This window comes from Prenolepis imparis, unplaced genomic scaffold (assembly GCF_030444845.1).
Source record: "Prenolepis imparis isolate NDT839.2.m4 unplaced genomic scaffold, iyPreImpa1.0 SCAF_3, whole genome shotgun sequence".
NCBI lineage: Eukaryota > Metazoa > Arthropoda > Insecta > Hymenoptera > Formicidae > Prenolepis > Prenolepis imparis.
Window position 1 is genome coordinate 4,120,500 of NW_028141161.1, and position 24,650 is coordinate 4,145,149.

A 24,650-nucleotide genomic window follows, 5' to 3' on the forward strand; every position below is an offset into this window, starting at 1 on the left:
GTTTTTAAAGTAGAGACTTCAAGCTTGACAGTGAAAAAAAAATTTTTCAAATCCGATCATTTTTAGCGGAGTTATGCTTATTTGAAATTATGCGAAATTTTGACTTAAAATACATATGCGTTAATTTTGTTGACGAGTGTATAACCAATGTTATAAATAAATAGAGCGAAGTTTGCGCTTTAACATGATATAATATGAACATAGTTGAATAAAACTTTATGACAAAATAAAGCGCTAAACAAAAACCAACATTATTTTTGCAGCACCCTAATACAAAATGTAAATACCTATTTTGTATTTTGCATTTAAAAGACATTTTTTAAAAAAACCTGTTTTACATTTCTTTAAATGGTTTTTATTTATCCATTTTCTATTTCAAATGTATATTTCTTGAAAACTAAAAATTAATCGAGATATCAATAATATCTATGTGCAATGCAATGATGCCACTAGTACTGTACGTCTTCATTCACTGGCATCACTGGTTCTAATTAGAAAATCTTGTAGAAGGAAAATTGGGAATTTTATCTTAGAAAAACTTATTTTTTTCTGAAAACACTTTCCACTTCTAAAAAGCATTGCAATCAAAATGTCATTTTAAAAAAATAACTGATAATGAATGCCTGTAAACAATATAAGCAAACATTTTTTGTAATTCCATATATAAATGCTTATGTTCAACTTTGGTAATTCAGATTTATATTTTAAAAAATAAGATTTTTTTTAAATATAAGAAATAGAAATATAAACAAAAAATAAGAATTTAAATATAAATAAATATATAAAAAATGTAAATCTAAAAAAAAATTATTTTTTACTTTAAAAACCATTTTAAAAATGCCTATTTTCCATTTCCTATTTTAAATGGGTGTCTAAATAAAAGCATTTTGCATTTTCAAACGAAAAGATTCTTGCATTTACTTAAAAAATGCAATTACTTTGCATTTTCTATTTCGAAAAGATATCCATTTTGCAGATGTCTATATTTTAGGATAAAGAAAGTAAAATGTGATACTCATAGGCAGTCAAAATAAAGTGATAATTAATAACAAAGTCCGAATAAGTATGTCTCATGTAGAAATAGAAAAGTGAGAAAATAATTTTGTCTCTTTCTGACAAAAGAAAAGAAGGATGTTAAAGCAATGCGAACTGATCATTTCGTGAAGAATAAGGGTGCGTTTGGGAAGCTCGCTATCACGCTAAATCAACGCTAATGCTACTAATAGATGCTTTCCATTTATCATATTGACGCCGCTGACTTGAGCTAGCTCAACTAGACACAAGTCGTCACCCTATATGTATATCTTCATTCACAGAGCGAAGATAGCGTTAGCGAATGCTATAAGTTTTATTATACAGGTGTGCGAAAAATCCCGGAACGATCTAATATTTCGGAAAGGAAGCATTTTACAAATAAAGGTTTTAAATAAAAATTGTAGTGTTTAAAGAAGCCCATTTAGCAGTTTGAACGGTTTGGCCTTAGATATGCCATTACCAAGGTCATATCGAGATCGTTTTGAATTTTTTAAATGGAATCAGTATATTTTTTTTATATAAATCGATTCCTTGCAATATTCTGTATAAAAAGTTATAAGGGTAATGTAGTAAAAAAGTGAATAGTTTATGAGATATTTTATATTTTAATTTGACATAATAATCTTATATAAACTATGAAATATCTCGTAAAATATTCATTTTCCGATGATCTTATCTTAATATTTTTATGCACAAAATGAGAGAAATCGATTAATGTAAAGAAAACAGATCGTTATTTTTAAGAAAAAATATGTAGCTATGTAGTTGCAAAATACATATTTTTTCTTTTAAAAACAACTGTGTTTTTTTACACCAATCAATTCTTTTTATTATTTTATACATAAAATTATTAAGGTAAGATCACCGGAAAATGAATATTTTACGAGATATTTCATAGAGTTTATGTAAGATTATGTCAAATTAAAATATAACATATCTCATAAACTATTCACTTTTTACTACACTATCCTTATAACTTTTTATGCCAAATATTACAAAAAATTGATTTATATAAAAAAAATATAATGGTTACATTTAAAAAATTCAAGATGACCTGATGATCGTTTGGTAATGCCATATAAAGTCAAACCGTTCAAACTGCTAAATGAGTTCTTTTAAACACTATAATTTTTATTTAAAACTTTTTTTGTAAAATGCTTCCTTTCCGAAATATTAGACCATTCCGGGACTTTTCGCACACCCTGTATATACATATAAATATGTATATGTATACAGGTCTCATTTTAAATGACGACCTCAAATATGTCTTAAACAAAGCATTTTAGAAAAAAATATTTCAAACAAAAGCTATAGGGTTCAAAGGAGGCCAATAGATCTTATTAGATTTTGGATCGGGAGTTCGTTTTAAATCCAGTAGTAGTGTTTCGAACGATACCGAGACGAGACTTAAGACTTGAATTCGAGACCAAGACGAGACTTTTTATGTCGAGACTCCCGGCGATATCGAGAGTGATATATAACTTATTAAATAGATTATTAGGTTAATAATATAAATCCTAATATGTTAATGCGAATAATAATTAAAGAGGTATTCAAATAATTAATAAGGATAATAACGTAAAAATATTCAACATTTTTAATCTGAATATAATTATTTATTTTTAAATTAATTATTTATTATTTTAGTGCATTACCATTAGAACATAATTTTTCGCCAGCAATATTAAATTCAAAAAACAACAGTAAAATTTATAAAATCTTTAAATTAAAAATCTTCAATTAAAAAATTTAATTACTTATAAGATTGGCTATCACTATAATACTTTAATATTCTGAATTTTATCATTAAGAGACTGCAAGTCATCCAAGAATTTATGCATAAAATAGATCGTGCCGATGTTTCGTTTAATCTATTCCTGTGTTTTCTAATAACTAACGATGCCTTAGAAAATAATCTTTCGGCTGGAACAGAAGTGGCGGTAATCCCAAAAATATCCTTAGCCATTGTTGATAAGGTGGGATATATTGCTTTATTTTGTTTCCACCAGCTTAGTACTGAAGATTTCTTCGATGCTCTTGGCGCATTTATGTATGTTTCGAATTCTTGAATTGGCGTTTTTATTATTTGTTCCGTGTACAGAGAGTCAATACGTATATCATCTTCATCTGTTTCAATTGTTTCTGTGCAATTATTGCAATCATTTTGTTTTTCATCGTAATAATTTTTATAAAATCTAAAAACTGTTTTATTGACTCTGCTTTTATTTCTTTGCCCCACGAAGTCAAATCAAAAGTTTCGATTTTATGCCGTGGATCTAAAATCAATGCAGCACAGTAGATCCAATTAGTCTTTGAATAATGCTTGAGCATTTTATCGCGTCCTGCTTGAAATGCAGTTAGTAAGCATACATCGATGTCATTTTTGTCGATCTTTCTGTCTAATTCAAAAATTTGCTTCTCAATAGAATCCAAAAGCATATTAAATCCTACAATTACCATCGGTAATGTTGCATATTTATCACCTCCTAGCAAAGTCGACACGGTTTTAAATACTTTAAAATATTTATAAAATTTTTCAAGAAGTAACCATTTATCTTGATTAAATTTTAAATGAAAAAACATTACGTTATTCTCGCAAAGCGTATTTAGAGGATTTTTTTTATGCAATCCGGTTTTTATCATGTCATACGTACTGTTCCAACGTGTTGAAACGTCAATATTGGGCGATATATATTTAACATTTGTAGTCTCGCAACAACTACGTAATTTAATTTGCCATTGTTCCGACGAACGTATTTTTTTAAACATTTCTCTCAATTTCTTTATGCATGATTGTTCATCATTCATATCGTCTTCTATTCATCTTCGGCATCTTCGGCATCTTTGTTATCGTATGTTATGTCTTTCAGCTTCATCAATTTCAAAGTATCTTGAATACCTAAATTTAATATATGAGCAAAGCAACGAAAATGTTGCTGATTTGCATCAAAACGAATATCATTTTTTTTCCATAAGAATTTGCAATTCTTCCATAAACGTGGTATTCGCAGCTGCGTTGTCTACTGTTATTCCCCCACATTTATTTTCAATGTGAAAGAATTTTAATTTTAATTTTAGACTTATAAAAATTGTAGCAATATCTTCTCCTGTGTGTTTTCTGTTAGAAGGAATAAAATCTAAAACTACGGACTGTAATTCCCAATTACTGTCTACAAAATGGGCTGTAATTCTGTAGAATGATTTATTTGCCACGGAAGTCCATCTATCAATCGTAAAAGAAATTTTTGATTTATTTTCCATTAAAATTTGTTTCAAGCATTCTTGTAGTTTTTTGAACTTTTGTATTACTTTCGTTCTCATTGAATCCCGTCTTGGTAATATAATTTTATCGTTAAGTTTTTGAAAAAAGTACCATGTAGCGTCATCTTCGAAAAAATTAAAAGGCAAATATTTGATGCGTATCCAATTGATAACCAAATCATCAAACTCGCTTTGAGATAACGGGGTTTGTACATTTCTTGTCTGAAAAAGAACTTACTTTAAAGTAAGTATTTTTAAATATAAATTCAATTTATACTAAAATGAAATGGAATTCTTTTCACAATTCTGTTAGATATGAAACTTGTTCTTCCTATAAAGATGCATGTGACTTGATATGTGCAAAATCTAAATCTTTATGTTATAAACGTGAAAATATATTATACTTAAATTATTTTTACGCTACCTGTTGAAATGCTTGATTAATCGTCAGTTGTCCATTTATCAGTTGCGGCAGCGTTATTTCCTTTTTGTAAGCATCATTATAAATTTTTGGGTGACAAGATAACAAATGCTTTTTTAAGCCACTTGTATTAAAGTCTTTCATTTTTATAAATTTTTTAACTTTTTTTTTCGCATATTAAACATTTTCCGAATTTTATCTTGTCTTTATCTATTGAATAAGAGAAATATTTTTTCAATACACTCGACGTCGACGAACTAGGCACTGATTGTTCCGTACTTTCGGTTTCTGAACTAGACATTTTTTTATATTTTATAATCTACTTCCAAAACGATATTCAATTACAGAGACTGTTCTGTGGCAAAGGCGCTTCGCAAACCAGTGCCTGATGCCATGCCAGAATGAATACGCTGGCAGCAGCAAATTATTTCACATGGGCCGGTATTCATAGTCCGTTCTTATTTCAAGACCGTCTTAAGTAATGTCTTAAGATGCAAATACGGCTCTGTGATTGGTTAATCACATCTTAAGATTGTACTTAAGACAGTCTTAAATATAAGAACCGACTATGAATACCGGCCATGGAGTATAGCTCGGCGTTCGGCGCCTCGAGCTTCGACTGTTCCACTCGGATAGAGAAGGATAGATATACTGTTATCTATCCTCCTGTCCTCTACTATCCGAGCGAAACAGTCGAGATGAACGCCGAGCTATACTCTGTGTGAAATAATTTGCTGCTGTTCGTCGACGTCGAGTGTATTGAAAAAATATTTCTCTTATTCAATAGATAAAGACAAGATAAAATTCGGAAAATGTTTAATATGCAAAAGTGAAAAAAAAGTAAAAATATTTATTGGCTCGGAGTGGTTGGAACAAACTTCATATCTAACAGAATTATGAAAAGAATTCCATTTTATTTTAGTATAAATTGAATTTATATTTAAAAATACTTAATTTAAAGTAAGTTCTTTTTTCAGACAAGAAATGTACAAATCCCGTTATCTCAAAGCGAGTTTGATGATTTGGTTTTCAATTGGATGTACATCAAATATTTGCCTTTTAATTTTTTCGAAGATGACGCTATACTTATGATTATCGAGACCGAGAATCTCGACTCGAGATCGAGACCGAGACGAGATTTTCATATTCGAGACCAAGCCGATACCGAGACGAGATCGAAATTTTCGAGACCAAGTCGAGACCGAGACGAGACTTGGGGTGCGTTCGGTTTGGGCGCTTACACGCTTAAAGCGCTTTTAAGCATTATTCACATCGTTCGCTTTGGAGTTGTAAACGCTTACAGATCGACTAATGACGTCATCGTGACGTCATAACTTCTGCTCACAAACGCTTATTCCTGCGAGGTAGGGCAGCGTGAGCGTGAACAAGCGTAAGCGCTTACGTTCATTTCGGAACGCATTGTTAGCGTATGGTATCAGTGAATTTGGCTTATGACAAGCATTATGACAGATATAGTTTTTTTAAAAGATGCGGAAACCGACCGCGTGTACAAAATATATGGAACGGTAGATGAAGTAAAGCGTATATTTGCGCAAATATAATTAACTTATCGCCTGCCATCTTGATGCGCTTATAGTCGCTTACAATAGCCAAAACGAACGATATTCCTAACTGTTGTGTAAGCGCTCAGATCAGGGCCGCATTAACGCATAGGCAAACTAGGCACTGCCTATGGGCCTCCACCACGAAAAGGCCCCCACCAACCAATGAAGAAAAATTTTTTTTATAACCAAAAAAATTATATTTTATAAATAAATTCGTAAATGGTTAATGATGCATTTCACTATTAGTTATTATTTGTATTATATTAATTACAGTTCCTTTTTTAGTGCTCAAATGTTCAATTAATTTTCAAAAAATCCTACATAGGCCCCCACCAAAATCTGCCTAGAGCCGCATATTAGGTTAATCCGGCCCTGGCTCAGATACCAAACCGAACGATTGAAAACAGCGTTTATAAGCGTGAGCGCCCAAACCGAACGCACCCTTGAGCTAGTCTCGTCTCGTCTCGGCGAGACCGAATCACTATCCAGTAGAGCCCAAGGCAATTTTTTTTAATTGAAATCCCCAGTTTTCTGCAGATTTGAATTCTTGCTTCAAAATAAAACAATTTTGTTCTTAGTCATTTTTTGCTAAACCTTCTCCAACAGACCCAAACATTGTTTAAAGTTATTATTATGTAATTTATGTTGATTTACGAAATGTCGATTTTTGCCATACAATCTTAAAAATGTTGAGTTTAAAAAAAAATTATATTTTTGAGGTTTGAAGGTGACAATCTAATAGTTAGATTGAATGTTGAATCCATGTCCCGAGTTAGGCCCAATAAAGAGCAAGTCAATTTAAAAAATTTATTAAAAAATAAAACCCACCAATTTCTTATCGCTGATCCAGGTTCCACGTTTCCAATTTCTTATCGCTGATCCAGGTTCCACATCTTCAAGTCAAGCAGTTTTGTATTTTTGAAAGATTTTGTGTCTGATTGGATACTCTGGGGCATGGACCCCAGACCCAAAATCTAACCAATGATGAACGATGATAATGATGATGACGATGTGAACGTTTCTTAAGGCTTCTGGTTCCTCGCCGACCATGTCGAAATCGTGACGTTAGAGGCGAGAAAGCACATGCTAAAAATTCTTGCGTGCCATTTTTAAATAAAAAGATATTTCAATAAAACAATACTACAAAATTCTTTGGCACACTTGTAAAATTGTCCGAAAACTATCTTTTTCCCTTTATAATCAATCAACAACTGTAAAATGACCGTAATATGAAGTCCAAGCCGTCTGGTCTTTGCGCATGCGCAGTCATTCCACATGACAAAGTCCGATATTACCAAAGAGTAAAGAAATACAGGAGGGAATGTATCGGCGGTGAGGGCTAGGCAAATCGCTGACGGAAGTACATCATGGCCGCCATCTTGAGTGTCCACTTTTTTGACGTTTATAGCGTCGTCTGCAGCTATAGTTGTCGGAGCCTGCAGACACGTGTGCGTCAAATATTATTTTATGTACAATCATTGTAAAAAAAATAGTGAAATAGAGCATCATGGTGCATTGTCAGGCCTGTGGTATAACAACAGCGCGAAATTATGGGATAACATTTCACCGGTTAGTAATTGTTATCAGTAATATAATAACAAGAATTTTATACCTACTGTTCTAATTTTCTAAATAAGTAGTAATAAAAAATTTTTATATCTATAAACGCTTTTCAATCTATTAAACGTTATTAAAACCTATTTATATTCTGGCTATGGTTGTCTTTTATTTTCTTGATTCTCATGCACGAGATAACTCGCTGATAAAAATTACGAATAAAGTATAATTTCCAAAGCAAATTATTTCGGAAGTCATACTTTACATAACAAATTGTTTTCTAATTACCGTAATTTTGAGGTTCTTCCAGTATCTCTGAAAAGCCATTCAATATTGGCGCCCATAAGCAGCCATTTTGAGTGTCCACTTTTATGCTGGGATATATACTCACTTCCGTCCGCTTAGCTCGAGCCATATGCTCCCTCCTGTTTCTCTTTACTCTTTGGATATTACACTCATTTTACGGTTGTTTATTAACTGTCAAGGGAAAAGCATAGTTTTCGGACAATTTTATAAGTGTGCCAAAGAGATTTGTAGTGTTGTTTCATCGAAATATCTTTTTATTTAAAAATGGCACGCAAGAATTTTCAGCGTGTATTTTCTCGCCTCTGACGTCACAATCCAACATGGCCGCGGCGAGGACCCAGGAGCCTTAAAAGAAATTTTTCGCACTGAGACTTTTGCATGATATTTCCGTTTATAAAGTATATAGAATAAAAATAAGGACTTTTCTTATATAACTCGAACTCAATTTATCGATTAAGCGTAGTAAGAACTCGATCGTTTCAGCCGTATCCGAAATCTATAATACTTTTTTATGGACGTCAGAGACGAGAAAATACACGCTGAAAATTCTTGCGTGCCGTTTTTAGATGAAAAGATATTTTAATAACACAACTTCAGATAGCTTTAGCACACTCTTAAAATACTCTGAAAACTATTTTTTTCCCTTGACAGTCAATCAACAACCGTAAAATAATTGTGATATCAGACTTTGTCATGCGGAATGACGAATGACTGCGCATGTGCAAGACTATACGGATCAGGGTATCAATTATGTAACTTTTCTTTAGAGCGGAAACGTGAAAATGAACATTTCACCATTGAAATCAATGCGTAATTGGCGGAATCATGGTGAAATTTTTCACTTTTCACGTTTTCGCTTTAGAGAAAAGTTACATAATCGATACTCAGGCCTCATATCACAGTCATTTTACAGCTGTTGTTTGATTATAAAGGGAAAAAAGATAGTTTTCGGAATATTTTAGAAATGTACTAATCTGAATAAGTGATGTTTCATCGAAATATCTTTTTATTTTGAAATGGCATCTAAGAATTTTCAGCGTGTATTTTCTCGCTTCTGACGTCACAATTCCAACATGGTCGGCGAAGGCTCAGAGGAGCCTTAAATTTGGATTAATTTCTCTGAGAAAGTACAGAGGGAGGGGCGGAACTTCTTCCTCACCCACACATTTGCTTAAATACTTAAATATATAAATATATAAAATTAATGCTCAGAGAATAAGTTCAGATTATCGTATTTAATACTTGTTCTTATCATACAATTTAATTGTTAATAACTTTTTAAATAAACGAGCAACGGCTAAAACCTTTTAGATATTACTCAGAATTATGACATACATATGTTTGTTAAGGTCATTTGGGAATGAGTCCCCTAATGTGTATTATTTATCTAAATAGTTTTAAAACTATTCACTTTGTGATCTAAATCTAAAATAAAGAAAAGAATGTAAATATATGCAGAAAAATGTATTTTTGTTTGTTTCTGTGCAGATCCTTGTTTATACATCGAGAAGTTTGCGCAGAAACTTGAATTTGGTGATCAAACTGATGCCGTAGGTAGGACAGCCACCAGAATACTTCAAAGAATGAACAAGGACAGTATTCATATTGGTCGTAGACCATCAGGTTTATGTGGTGCAGGTAAAAATATTTTATTTTAAATCTACTATATCGACAATGTTTTTAATTTGCGGTGAAGTAATAAAAAACTCAAGACGGCAAAATCTGGAAACAATAAAAAACATTTCGAAAAAATATTAAATACGAAAGTCAACAATATATTAAATAATTCAGTTAATGGTGATATCAGTTTAATCTTGAATTGATTTTCAGAGGTCATGATTATAAAAAAAATTTTAAATAGCAAGTTTATATTTTATTCTTGTAGCTATAGTTTCGAGATAATTTCAAAATGCTATAATTTTATTCATTTTTATTAATTAGAATAAAATATTCAAAATTTTAATGTATCTTAACCCTTAAAATACTACAAATACACAGATTTCAATTCAAGATCAACCAAAAAAAACTTTACAAAAAGTGATCACTTTTGAATAAATTATTCAATATCCTAAAATCTTTCTAATGCAAATTGCATACTTATATATATGACATATATATATTTTTTTATTCCATACAGCTTTACTGATTGCTGCGCGATTGCATGAATTTAACAGATCACCTGCTGACGTTATAAAAATTGTCAAGGTACATGAATCTACTTTACGTAAAAGGTAAAATGTATTTTCTATATATTTATTTGTTATGTCTGTATAATAGTAATAGCACACATAATAATGATAGATCTCTCTCTCATATAGATTAATGGAATTTGGCGATACACCATCCAGTGCTTTGACTTTGGACGAATTTGAAACAGTCGACCTAGAAGAGGAAGATCCTCCAGCATTTAAAGCAGCACGTAAAAAGGACAGAGAACGTTTACAAGGGGTATAATGCTTTTTTTTAATTGTATTTTTTTACTTTTTTACTTGAAAAAGCTCAAGAGAGAATTTAAGTTAAAATAATCTTATATAAAATAATATTTTACTCTATAAAAATGTGTCTTTTTAGTTAGAAAACATAGATGAGGAAATAAGCGAATTGCAAGCAGAAATTGATAGACAATTGGAAGACTATAGAACAGGAAAAACAAAGAAACGCAAAAAGAATGGTAATTATGTTCTCACGCATTATTTTATAAATACAAGAGAAAAACTAATTTTTTCTTATTTAGATATAATTGTATGTAATAGATTATAAATATATAAGATGATAATATTTAAAAGAAAAGTAATAAAACGGCAAATAAGAGTCAAAGTGTGATAGCTTGAGGCACAAAACAAATGTTACTTAAAAAATTCTTCATAAAATTAGAATATTTCGATCCCTTATCGAACCTTCTTCAAAATTAGATAGGATATATAAAAAGTCCCAGCAAAATATCTCGAAAAATGTAAGTTTATAAAAAAAATGTTTCAGACAAAAGTTGTAGGGTTTAAAAAGATCTATATACTGGCTTTACCAGTTTGACTTCGGGTTGCGCCGCCAAGATCAGGGTAAGGTCACCTTGACTTTTTTAAATGGAACCATATTTTATTTTTTTATATAAATCAATTCTCGTAATATTCGGCATAAAAAATTATAAGGATAATATGGCCAAAAAGTGAACGGTTTGAGATATTTTATACTTTAATTTGACAATCTTACGTAAACTATTAAAGATCTTATAAAATATTCATTTTTCGATCTTACCTCAATATTTTTATGCACAAAATAATGAGAGGAATCAATTGGTGTAAAGAAATAGTTGTTGACACATAGTCCTGATCTTGGCAACATCACACAAGATCAAACTAATAAGTATAAATAGACCTTTCTAAATCTTACAAATTTTGCCTGAAATATTTTTTTATAAAACTTACATTTTCGAAATATTTCGCTGTCCCGGGACTTTTTATACACTCTATATAATTAATTATATTGAATCCGCAAAATCAAGAAATAAGAAAAATTATATTTTTACACAAAATTAAAAAATTAAAAATTTTTTATTTAATTTAACAGTGAATTAAAAACTTGTTCATTCACTGTTAAATTAAATCAAAAAACATTTTTTTATTTTATATTACTAAAAACGAAGAAATGATGTTTCTATCAATATTGTAAAAAAACCTTAAATATTGCTAATTAAAAAAATTTTTTTTATCTTTACGTTCACGACTACGATGTAAACGCTTACGTCTTGTTCTCTATCATCAGCCTAAGAGACAACGTACCTACAATCAAGTCAATTTGTTTCAGGCAGTTCAAACGAGCGGTATTGATTCAGTCAGTAACTAAAACTCGTAACAATAATATGTTTTTATTAAACAAAAAAATACCCCCCCCCCATCATCTGAAATTTTTAATTGAAGTTATTATTTGATATTTATTTGTGTCCATTATTTCGATAACGAAGCATTTTCGACTTAAGGCTCCTGGCTCCTCACCGACCATATTGAAATTGTGACGTCAGAAGGGAGAAAACACGCTAAAATTCTTAGATGCTATTTCAAAGTAAAAAGATATTTCGATGAAACAGCACTTCAGATGGCTTTAGCACGCTCTTAAAATATGTCGAAAACTATTCTTTTCCTTTATAATCAATCAACAGCTGTAAAATGACTGTAATATAATATGAGACCCAGTCCGTCTGGTCTTTGCACATGCGCAGTCATTCCGCATGACAAAGTGATATCACGATCATTTTACGATTGTTAATTGACTGTCAAGGGAAAAGAATAGTTTTCGAGATATTTTAAAAGTGTGCTAAAGCCATCTAAAGTATAATGTTTCATCGAAATATATTTTTATTTAAAAATGGTATCTAAGAATTTTCAGCGTGTGTTTTCTCGCCTCTGACGTCACAATCTAACGTGGCAGCGGCGAGGACCTAGAATCCAACATATTTATAATCCACCCTGTATACATTAATATACATATAACCAGGGTTGGGAAGCGTTACTTGTAACCCTGTTACCGTTACAATTACTTTTTTTTGGTAACGATTGTTACTTTTTTTAATTTGTAACGGTAACGGTAACGTTACATTTTTACAGTAACGGGAATTAGCCGTTTTACTTTTGTCGTTACTTTTTAGTTCCCTATTATCTTGCTATATATGCTATATACGTTTGTTAGAGACTAGTTCAGAATTTTTAATTGTAACATAAATTATTATATTTAATATTGATTATTAAATAAAATAATTTTATAATCTAATAGCTTACTTTTTAGTATTACAAAAAATGAAAACAACAAAAAAGTAACGAAAAAATAACGAATCGTTACTTTTTAAGTAACGGTAACACGTTACTTTTTTAGAGTAACGGTCCCAACCCTGCATGTAACAAAATATTTACTGGATCATGACTTTGACAACATGTGTCAGCCGAAATTAGGCCTGGTTATGTGAAGATAAATTATAACTCTGTAGTAGACTTTAATATAACTATAATAAAACTGTAATAGATATCTTTTACAGCACCTCCTTCTATAAAGAATTCTATAGAGAATGAAGACACAGATAGATTTATTCAGGAAAGTAATTTGAACATAATCCAACATTATGTTGAAAATAATCTCGATGATCCCGATGAAAATTTTCGAGATGCGATAGTAAATGAGAATAATAGCTCACTTACTACAGAATTAAGTAAGCATCCATATAAAATTATATTAAATTATATTATATTTATATTGTATTATTATAGAGAATACAAATTTATAATTTTATGAATTGTATACAGACCCAAATATAGCATCGATGATATTTACGAACAATCGTCCAAATGAACAAAAGGAACAAGATAATTTGGAAAATGTAAGTGTTCTTTTTTTCCCCTTAAGTTCTGAATTCAAATAATTCAAATTACAATTCTAATTCTAAACTACACAAACTAACTTTTTTAACTTTTTTTTAAATTTTAATTATAATTATTTATTATAATTATTTTATTAGATTTTTATATTTATATATCTAAGTACTTTTATTTTTTCTCTTTTATGTTTTAAATAAAATAGAAAATTGATATTATACAGGATGTCCCATGACTCGAGATCCATACATTAAATTTGAAATATTTTTTGTCAGTCTGGGTATTGTTTACATTTTTTGTCAGTTAATAGTTTATACAGAACAATCTCGCAATAGGGATCAACTTGAACAGAATTATGAATACGGCAACGCAAATAAGAAATTCTCCTGATGGAGCATGATGGAGCGAGCTGTTAAATTACTATTACGCAGAACAAGATTTTGCATCTGTAGGAGATAATTTTGAACAGAATTTATAATACATTTATAATTTTTAATAATTTATTAAATAAACAAGTTAAATTAAATATCTTTTTTCTTTCTTTTTTCCAATATTTACATCAACTTTCAATGGTTGTAATTCTGTTAGGAAGCATTTTCAGATATCATATGTTTATTAGACAATTTCAACTCTAAATGACTTCAATAACACGCTCTTAATGTATGGACCTTGAGTCATGTGGAACACCCTATATATTACCTTTATACAAGAATTTTTATACACAAAAGGTGTCTCATTTAAAAAAAAAATGCTTAAATATGTAAAAAAAAAACACGTTTTAGAAAACAATACTTTGAATAAAAGAAAAAGTATGTAATTTATAACTAGCAGTTACATATTGATCCTTAAAAACAACTAAGTGTTTCCTTTACCCCAATTGATCTCTCTCATTATTTTGTCCATAACAGTATTAATGTAAAAATCATCGAAAAATAAATATTTTACGCGATATTTTATAATTTATGTAAAATTATGTCACATATTAAAGTACAAAATCTCAAACTATTTCACTTTTTGACTATCCTACCTTATTTTTTATGCTGAATATTGCAAGGAATCGACTTATATATAAAAAAAAAATTTAATGATTCTATTTTTAAAAAACTAGACTTTTATTGAAAATGACTTCAGTTAAAAGTCAAAGTTATCAACACTTCTTTTTCCCTCAATCCAAAAGTTTTGTGTTCGAAACATTGTTTTCTAAAACGCGATGTTTTTGATATATATTTAAACATATTTTTTAAAATGGGACACTATATTGTCAGTTAATCTATGACATTATGAAATAGTATCATGTACATTATATATTGAATATTTTGAAATAATTGAGAAACTTTCTTGTTAGTTTTCTGAAGAAATTTATACGAACGACATCGATGATGAGGAATTGGATAGTTACATTCTCTCGGAAAAAGAATCACAATCTAAATCTACTCTTTGGAATAAGGTCAACGCCGACTATCTTGTTCAACAAAAGGAAAAGGAAGAAAAGCGTTTGAAAGAAAAGGAAGAAGGAAAAAGTGAGAAGAAAAGGAGAAAGACAATTTCCAGGAAGAACAAAACTCCTGCGAATACTGCTGGCAAGTTTATTTTAATTTTTTTGTTTTTTGTTTTATGTGTTTGATACATTTATTATTTATTGAACCTTCTTCTTTCCATTGGTGAAATCCAGGTGAAGCAATTGAAAAAATGCTACAAGAAAAAAAGATATCCTCCAAGATTAATTATGAAGTATTGAAAAGTATAAATGATCAGCAACAAAATAATCAAGAGTTATTTACAAGAAATATGTCAGATGACGCAACATTTAACAAACCGTTAGTACACATTAATTTTCAGTTTTGGCCAAATTAATTTCAGTTGACAAATGTATAATAATAATTTTATTTTTCTTAATTAGAATACCAATCAATTCTATGCCGAAAACTACAGAGCTTCCGCTATCGAAAAAATATCGCTCTATTAAACCAAATACTGACCAATCAAAGAAGGTATGTAAAACATTAAAGAATGAGGATGAAGAATTCAAGAAAAAAGAAATTAATTCGGTTGAGGTACTTACAGCAGACACGTCCGAAAACGGTTTGTATAATCTTCTTTTTTCTATATTTTGTTTTTAGACTATTTCTATTTGACGATCGATATTTATTGTAGTATTAGGTATTAATAAATTTTATTAATTCTTTATTCCTGTTACAGCTTACGATAATGATGATTACTTTGATGAAGAAGAAGCTGAACCTACTGAAATATCACTTGGACAAATACTTGAATCTCATGCAACGTCCGAAGATGAATTTTGTAACAATAGCTATGAGTACGAATAGAAATCTAAATATTTGTATACTATATACTTTTAATTTAATTATTTAACTAGTCAAATATCCTATTCTCAACACATTTATTTCGCACACTATTATAAACATTTTTAACTTTCCTTAATATTTTCTTAATATTTTTTCTGTGCTACTTTTCCACTATATTACATTAGTCACTTGATCACTTAGTCACATTCATCTTCTTGAATGGAATAAATATATCATTGTGCGTATGATCAAAACATCTTTTTTCATGTACTAGTAGAATAGTAAAAATTGAAAAAAGTTTGTTTATTTGGTATATTCTACCAATACGTTGACACTTCATTATTATTATGATTATTAGAAGTAAATCAATCATTAAAATAAAAACATTTAATCATTATTAGAAGTAAAAGCGAATATATAGCAACAATTTCTATTGAATGTAATTTAAAAAATAACTTATGATATTTTTTATAGTGATTGTTATAATAATTAATTTTCTAACTGGAATAAATACTATATTCCAGCAGATTCAAAACAATAAAATTTATTATTGGATACACCCGTATAGATGATTTTTCCAACTGTTTAGTGTACGCCGGCGAATAACAAGGCGTTATTTACAAATAACTATATAAAAATGAAGGAGAAAAGTATTGTTTCGAAGGGTCTGAATAGCTTAGAGGTAAGAGCAGTCGCCCGGCAAGCGAAAGACTCGGGTTCGATTCCCGATTCAGCGACTTTCGGACCAATATTTTTCTCGCTTAAGAATTTTTAATTAATATTTCAGTTATACTTTAAAAGGACCACAACCATATGGTCGAAAAAGTCGTAACTTAGACAAATTTATTGGCTAGTTTTGGTCGATTAATTTAACTACCCTGTTGATTAATGTACTAGCGATATAAAAATAAAAAACATTCAAAAAAATAAAATTTATAATAAATAATTTTTCCCAATTTATGTATTTTTTACATCATTTGTTATTACTGGTCAGAAATAATAAATTTGAATGTAAATTGTAATTGTACATTTTTTCTTGTCTATTCGTAATTTTAATAAAATTATTTTATATATGTGCAGAAGATTAGTATAATAGTCACTTTTCTAGAGAAAAAAAGAATAATCTTTCAGAAATATATTTATTTTTTCTTAATTCTATTTATAATATAATATAAAATTAAAAAATTATGAAATGTATTAGTATAAAATATTAATAGTCTATCAATAATTTTCACACAATTGTATTTTATTATCAATATAAGCTATATTTTACTATTATAATAATTATTATTATTGCTATTATAATTAATTTTTGTTAGTAAAATTTTTTAAAATAATTTAAATTAATTTAATTTTAAATAATTTTAAATAATTTTTGCTTCCTCATAGAGAAAGCTTTGTTTTCGTGAAAAAAATTTGTTTTCAAATTTCTATGCCAATGTATTCAGAATGTTCCAAAACATCGAAAAATAATATTTTTTTAAAATGTTCGTATGTGTGTGTGTACATACGTATATGTATATGTATATGTGCCCATCCATATTTTTTTAAATTTAAATATCTCAAAAACTATTTGACTTGCAGCGCTCCAATTTGGCATACAAGTAAAGTAGAACAACACTTTTATTTACTGTAATTTTAATAAAAATTTATAGTGTTTTATTTTTTATAAAATTTTGAATTTTTTGAGAAATGTCTGTAGTTGCTCTAACTTCCGTAAATTTTAAGATATCGGGATAAATTTTTTAATATAAATAGACTATCATTAAAGGATGGTTGGTATTGAATTTAACGAGGATCGATGAAAGGGTTCATTTTTTATAAAATTTTGAATTTTTTGAAAAATGTCTGTGGATGCTCTAATTTCCGTAAATTTTAAGATATCTGGATAAATTTTTTTACATAAATAGACTATCATTTAAGGATGTTTGGAATTGAGTTTAGCGATGATGAAAGGATTCATTTTTTTATAAAATTTTGAATTTTTAAGAAATGTGCATTTTTTCTTTTCGCAAATTTTGAGATATCGAACTAATTTTTTTACACGAATAAAAAGTATGTAAAGGATATTTGGTATTGAATTTAACAAGGATCGGTGAAAAGGTTCATTTTTTATAAAGTTTTTATAAAATTTCTTTTGAAAATGTATGTGGTTATTTTACCTTCCGGTGAATTTTGAGATATCAGACAAATATTTTTGCATACATTTTATTACATAAATAGAGTATCATTAAAAGGATGTTTGCTATTTAATTTGACGAGGATCAGTGAAAGTGTTTCTTTACTTTCGTAAATTTTGAAATATCGAACTTTTGAAAATATCATTAAAATTAATTTGGGGAGAATTTTTAAAATGGTTTATTTTTTATAAAATTTTTAATTATTTTAAAATTTAAATAATTTTTTTAAAGTTCTGAATAAAATATCATTAAAGCATGATTAATATTAAATTTATTGAGAATTGATGAATTTCTTTTAATTGTAAATTGACGAATTATACAACATTCAGAACACATTAGCATAAAAATCTTTAAAAAAATTTTTTAAGAAAATATTTTGTAATTATATATAGGGTTTGCTAGTATTGGAAAAAATTGTGCAAATGGAAATTTGCATATTGCTTCCTCACCATTTTATTTCGCTAGGCTTCCTCATAGAGGAAGCTTAACTTGCACATTGCCATAATTGAAAAACCATCTTAATGAGCAAAATAAAATGGTGAAGAAGCAATGTGCAAGTTAAGCTTTCTCTATGAGGAAGCCATAATTGAAAAACCATCTTAATTAGCAAAATATTTTATTTATGTTAATAAAATTTTATTATACAGACTAATAATAGTGCATGCAGTACAACAATCGCTCACTGAGCGCTCATTTATTATAATTAAATTAAATATAATTAAATTAATATAAACCTAGCAACTAGTATGGAAAAATGGGACGCGACGCATTTTTTCATCCGAGCTTTTTATTCGAGTTTTGCATCCAAATTCGGTGTGTCCACGATCCGAGTTTTAGTAACTTTTTCTCGGTCCGAGTTCTCGGACCAAATTCTCGGTTCGTGGACACAGACCTTTATATGGCATAACATAATATATTTATTACTATCATCACCGACATTTTTAAAAATATGCTCAAATATTTCAAAAACGGCGCGTTTTAGAAAAAAATGTTTGAAATAAAAGTTGTTTGGTTTTGAGGGAAACATAAAATAGTGGCAACAATTTGACCTTGGATAGTCGTTTGAAGGTCACGCAAAAATCACCTTCAATTTCTTAAATGGAAACCCCTATTTTTTATTGTAGATTCTTGTATCTGTCGTCGAGACCTTTTCAAAACACTATATACAGGGTGTCCGGTAATAGTCACGCCAACCGTCGTGTGCAGATTCCTGGGATCATTTGGAGACGATTTTTCCTCAGCAAAAAATGTCGAGACACCAATAATTTTCGAGTTATAAGCGATTGAAAATAAAGGGTTTTTCGCAAACTAAGCCTTGTAGAAATAAAATAATAATAAATTCACATTCTTCAGTTAATTTTAGGTAGAGTTTACTTTAATAGGATTTTAATTTAAGGCTTAGTTACAAAGATACATGATGGCAAAAATTGAAAACATGCAAAAAATAATGACCTCCCTCGACATTTTCGCTGAGGAAAAATCGTCTCCAAATGATCCCAGGAATCTGCACACGACGGTTGGCGTGACTATTACCGGACACCCTGTATGAGTTGAATTTCGTTCAGAATTTCCTAAAAGTTATGAGGCATCAAAGTTTGAGAACCGCCGGCATTATCGTTATCCGATGTGCCTCGGTGGCGCACGTAAAGTGGCCATCGAAAATAATATTAATTAATTATTTTTAAGTAAATAATATATAAAATTGTAATTTTTTTCGAAAGATTTTCAAAAAGTCTCGGTGGGTCGCAGTCTTTTTGTTGGCGAACTGCATGCGGCCCGCGGGCCGCGTGTTTGACATGCTTGCATTAATTTATAAAATATCTCGTAAACTATTTATTTTTTGGCCATGTTGCCCTTATAACTTTTTATAGTGAATATTGCGGGGAATCGATTTATATAAAAAAATTTAGATAGTTCCATTTAAAAAAAACATAAATGACCTTCAAATAACCTTGAAAAACGCCACTCAAGGGCAATTCTTGATTACGATGTTATGTCCCCCTCGAAACCCTACAACTTTTGGCCTCACCCGGTATATCATATTTATAAATATTATTTATGAATTTTTACATTTTTTGTGTGTGCTTTCATCACTATTTCAAATGTCACGCTGCGATAGGCCACGTCAATATGGCACTTAGGCCGGTATTCATAGTCGGTTCTTATATTTAAGAATGTCTTAAGCCCCTTGCACAATGCCAGGCAACAGGCAATAGGAACAGGGGGTCGATCATGTAACTTTTCTTTAGAGTGAAAACGTGAAAACTGAAAAATTTTGCTCTGTTCCGCCAATCACGCATTGGTTTCCATAGTGAAATTGTTCACTTTTCACGTTTTCGCTCTAAAGAAAAGTTACATGATCGACCCCCAGGAAATAAAAAATATCCACCAATAAGAGCAGAGAATAGATATTATTCCCTGCTTTTATTGGTGGATATTTTCTATTTCCTGTTCCTATTGCCTGTTGTCTGGCATTGTGCAAGGGGCTTTAAGTACACATTACTTAAGACGGTCTTGAAATAAGAACGGACTATGAATACCGGCCTTAAGGCCATCGCACACGAATTTCCGTAACCGTAAGCATAAGAAGTAACGTAAGAATTATTTTATGTCTAAAATATGTGTATATATTTATATATATTACATATTAATTATATTCTTTAAAATTATTAAATATCAAATCATACATAAATCAGATATATATGTATATACATATGTCATGCAATGAACATAAATCGTGTAGAAGAATAGAGATGTGCCATAACCTTTTAGTAGCAATACTCATATATATATGTATACAATTCTTCGTGCGTAAAAATTTCAACCGACTGAAATTCATGTTACGTGTTAAGATTATGGTTATTTCTGATCTTACGGAATTATTTAGATCAAAGCTAGTTTTTGATTGGTTCTCGAGCTTATGCTTACGTCTTATGTTTATAGTTACGGAAATTCGTGTGCTATGGCCTTAAGGCTGGGTCTACAATAGGTGATTTAAGCCCTAAGCTTTAAGAAATTGACCAATCACGATCGAGTATTCTCATCGTCCTTGACTGTGATTTGTCAATTTATTAAAGCTTAAGGCTTAAATCACCTATTGTAAACCCAGCCTTAAGGCCATTGCACGTATAAAAATTTTAGTCGTAATCGTAAGGCCGTAAGCAAATCGTTCAATCACAGTCAAGCATTCTTATTACATGATGATAATTCTTCTCTATGATTGGACGATTTGCTTATGGCTTTACGATTATGACTAAAATTTTTGTACGTGCAATGGCCTTTAGATTGCTCTATTTTGGACTTTGGATGAAACGCGCATCACCATGACGCAGTCCACCAATAATGAAACGATATTTGTAAGTTCAAAATTATTATCTAAATAATATTTTTAAGTTCCAATTATTACTCAGATATTTGATGGTGTAGCCAAACGATTTAGTTAGCAGATTTTATACTATTTTTGTTGGTTATGTCATGCTTTGCCGTATTGCTTGACATAAAAAATAGTTGTTTTTTAAATTCTTTTATTTATATACAATCTAAAAAGTATCACAATTAATGCAAATATAATACAAATGTCTATGACAAATGTAAATTAAACTAGAGCGATTTATTTGGGATTATTACAAGCAAGTTAAAACTTTTCTAATATCAATCTAATATCAATCATTGATATTAGGTTATGTTGGACCTGCTCATGCATTGCTTTGATTTGTCGCGACGCGTCCAGTGTAAATAAGAACGATGCTATTTCAAACTTTTCGTCGTGTCGCGTCATAGACGTATGAATATATCTGGACGGAGCTTTCTGGCGCGGGGGGTGAAGATTTTAGGGGAGGAGGGGGCCGCCATATTGTCTGGCGACATTAGTGCTGCTCCATAGGTATAGAACAGTGTCATTGAATTATTTTATTGTGCGAAATTAATTTATTACACGAAAATATTAAAAAATGCCGCTTTGTGTTGCAATCGGCTGTTACAATAAAAGTTATCGCAAAGCTAATGATAAAAATCTAGTCTTTCTTTCCCCGAATCCAATAACACAATTCTTTTTCATCAACCAACTGAGATGCAGTGATATATTTTTGTTATTTATATGAAGAACCGTAATTCTCATGATTCAGATTTTTTTAAACGAATTAAGAACACTTTTAGCTATAAAGTGGTCTTGTGGTATTACATATATATGATCAATATTGTTATAATAAAGTTGATTTTAATGTTTATGAGTGTAATTCATATATATATATATATATATATATGTATAAAATATATTTAGGTATAAAGTTATTTTCAATAATTTTTCAAAAATTTTAATAAATTATATTTTATATAATTATGACTTTATAGCTTAAAATGTTTTAATACGTTTCAAAAAAGCCAAAATATGAGGATTATTGTTCTCCATACAAACAATAAAAATATATCATATTTTGCATCATTTATATTAAAAGATATAAACTTTTAATATAAACATAGAAAATTATTTTCAATTGCGCACAATTGTTGAATTAATGTTCTATTCTATAAAAGTCTGTTCTCATGCAATAGAAGTAGAAATAAAATATCATGATATGTCACATTTCAAAGAGAGCGCCAAAATGTCGCCAGACAAGATGGCCGATTCCCCGCCGCGCCAGTATCGGTCCCCTCGCCCTAAAACTAACTTTACGCTCCGTCCAGATATATTCATACGTCCATGTGTCGCGTCGTGACGCGACGAATAACGCAACGCGAGACGCGTTCAGTGGAAACTCGGCCTTTTACGTCTGCTTATAGAACGCTGCGATATAGAAAGAGAGGGAATGCACTCGGGTGACGTTTCCGAACGCAGCCCTGCCAGTGCGTGTACAAAGAAAAAATCAAAATTCTCTTTAGATCGTGAATTATTTTTACAAAAAATAGTTTAGATAAACATTAATTATTTGAAACTAAATTAATATCTTTATAAATATCTAATTTTTGTTCATAAAAGCATATATCAACAAATTTCTGTAATTATAAATTTAAATTTTCCGCTAACTTTGACTATTACATATGGCGGATTGGAATAACCAATCAACAATTGATAGCCCGGTGTCTTAACTCTTATTACGCTGGGTCCACAATAGGTGATTTAAGCCCTAAGCCTTAAGAAATTGACCAATCACAGTCGAGTTTTCTCCTCAAATTGGTCAATCCGCAATTGTCAACTGGCAACGAAGGCATTTGCAACCTATTGTGGAATGACCCTAAGGATTCAACCAATCACGTTGCCGAATCAAGCAACGCGATTGGTTAAATCCTTAAATTTACGATTACGGAAAAAGTTTACGGCCTCTATAATCCAGCCTTTAAGGCCATTGCACGTACAAAAATTTTAGTCGGAATCGTAAGGCCGTAAGCAAATCGTCCAATCACAGTCAAGCATTCTTATTACGTTATGATAATTCTTCTCTATGGCCGGTATTCATAGTCGGTTCTTATATTTAAGACTGTCTTAAGTACAATCTTAAGATGTGATTAACCAATCACAGAGCCGTATTTGCATCTTAAGACATTACTTAAGACGGTCTTGAAATAAGAACGGACTATGAATACCGGCCTATGATTGGACGATTTGTTTATGGCTTTACGATTACGACTAAAATTTTTGTACGTGCAATGGCCTTAAAGGCTGGATTATAGAGGCCGTAAACTTTTTCCGTAATCGTAAATTTAAGGATTTAACCAATCGCGTTGCTTGATTCGGCAACGTGATTGGTTGAATCCTTAGGGTCATTCCACAATAGGTTGCAAATGCCTTCGTTGCCAGTTGACAATTGCGGATTGACCAATCAGCTGACAAGTAGCTTTGCTCTGATTGGTCAATCCGCAATTGTTAACTGGCAACGAGGGCATTTGCAACCTATTGTGGAATGACCCTTAAATTTACGCTGGGTCCACAATAGCTGATTTAAGCCCTAAGCCTTAAGAAATTGATCAATCGCAGTCAAGTATGAGGAGAAAACTCGACTGTGATTGGTCAATTTCTTAAGGCTTAGGACTTAAATCACCTATTGTGGACCCAGCGTTACAGTTACAGAAAAAGTTTACGGCCTCTATAAACCAGCCTTACAGGCCATCGCACACGGATTTCCGTAACCGTAAGCTAAGACGTAATCATAAGCTCGAGAACCAATCAAAAACTAGCTTTGATCTAAATTATTCCGTTAAGGCCGATATTACATTTGTCGTACGACAAACTTTTTAAGCGCATTGATTGGCTGCAGTATAGAAAATTTCTCAAGTCTCTATTTTGTAGCCAATCAATGAGCTTAAAAAGTTTGTCGTACGACAAATGTAATATCGGCTTAACACGTAACATGAATTTCAGTCGGTTGAAATTTTTACGTACGAAGAATTGTACACATATATATATATATATATATATATATATATATATATGAGTATTCCTACTAAAAGGTTATGGCACATCTCTATTCTTCTACTCGATTTATGTTCATTGCATGACATATGTATACATATATCTGATTTATGTATGATTTGATATTTAATAATTTTAAAGAATATATATTAATATGTAATATATATAAATATATACACATATTTTAGACATAAAATAATTCTTACGTTACGTCTTATGCTTACGGTTACGGAAATTCGTGTGCGATGGCCTTACC

General features: G+C 30.3%; 2 protein-coding genes across 3 annotated transcripts in view; one reads left to right on the plus strand and one right to left on the minus strand.

Moving 5' to 3' along the window:
• Nucleotides 1-16,724, plus strand: part of Brf (Brf RNA polymerase III subunit) — a 50,845-nt gene extending 34,121 nt beyond the window's left edge. Inside the window, exons 6-15 of the mRNA XM_083033664.1 lie at nucleotides 9,634-9,783; nucleotides 10,283-10,376; nucleotides 10,464-10,593; nucleotides 10,717-10,816; nucleotides 13,169-13,339; nucleotides 13,434-13,507; nucleotides 14,848-15,082; nucleotides 15,175-15,319; nucleotides 15,403-15,584; nucleotides 15,702-16,724. Of these exons, the coding sequence (XP_082889790.1) occupies nucleotides 9,634-9,783; nucleotides 10,283-10,376; nucleotides 10,464-10,593; nucleotides 10,717-10,816; nucleotides 13,169-13,339; nucleotides 13,434-13,507; nucleotides 14,848-15,082; nucleotides 15,175-15,319; nucleotides 15,403-15,584; nucleotides 15,702-15,829 (1,409 nt within the window). The 3' untranslated portion in view covers nucleotides 15,830-16,724. The remainder of the gene's footprint in view (nucleotides 1-9,633; nucleotides 9,784-10,282; nucleotides 10,377-10,463; nucleotides 10,594-10,716; nucleotides 10,817-13,168; nucleotides 13,340-13,433; nucleotides 13,508-14,847; nucleotides 15,083-15,174; nucleotides 15,320-15,402; nucleotides 15,585-15,701) is intronic.
• On the minus strand, nucleotides 2,810-5,290 carry LOC145933692 (uncharacterized). Of its 2 annotated transcripts, XR_014424914.1 has the most exons (4): nucleotides 5,063-5,290; nucleotides 4,721-4,927; nucleotides 4,345-4,518; nucleotides 2,810-4,258 (listed from the first exon to the last, which is right to left on the minus strand). XR_014424914.1 is itself a non-coding variant. In XM_083033666.1 (3 exons), exons 1-3 carry the CDS (start codon nucleotides 4,859-4,861, stop codon nucleotides 4,238-4,240), a joined length of 336 nt encoding a protein of 111 aa, XP_082889792.1. In that variant the 5' UTR covers nucleotides 4,862-5,290; the 3' UTR covers nucleotides 2,810-4,237. The 2 variants fall into 2 exon arrangements, 1 of the variants encoding a protein (XP_082889792.1); XM_083033666.1 differs by having other exon boundaries at nucleotides 4,721-5,290.
• Nucleotides 16,725-24,650: the final 7,926 nt, after the last annotated feature.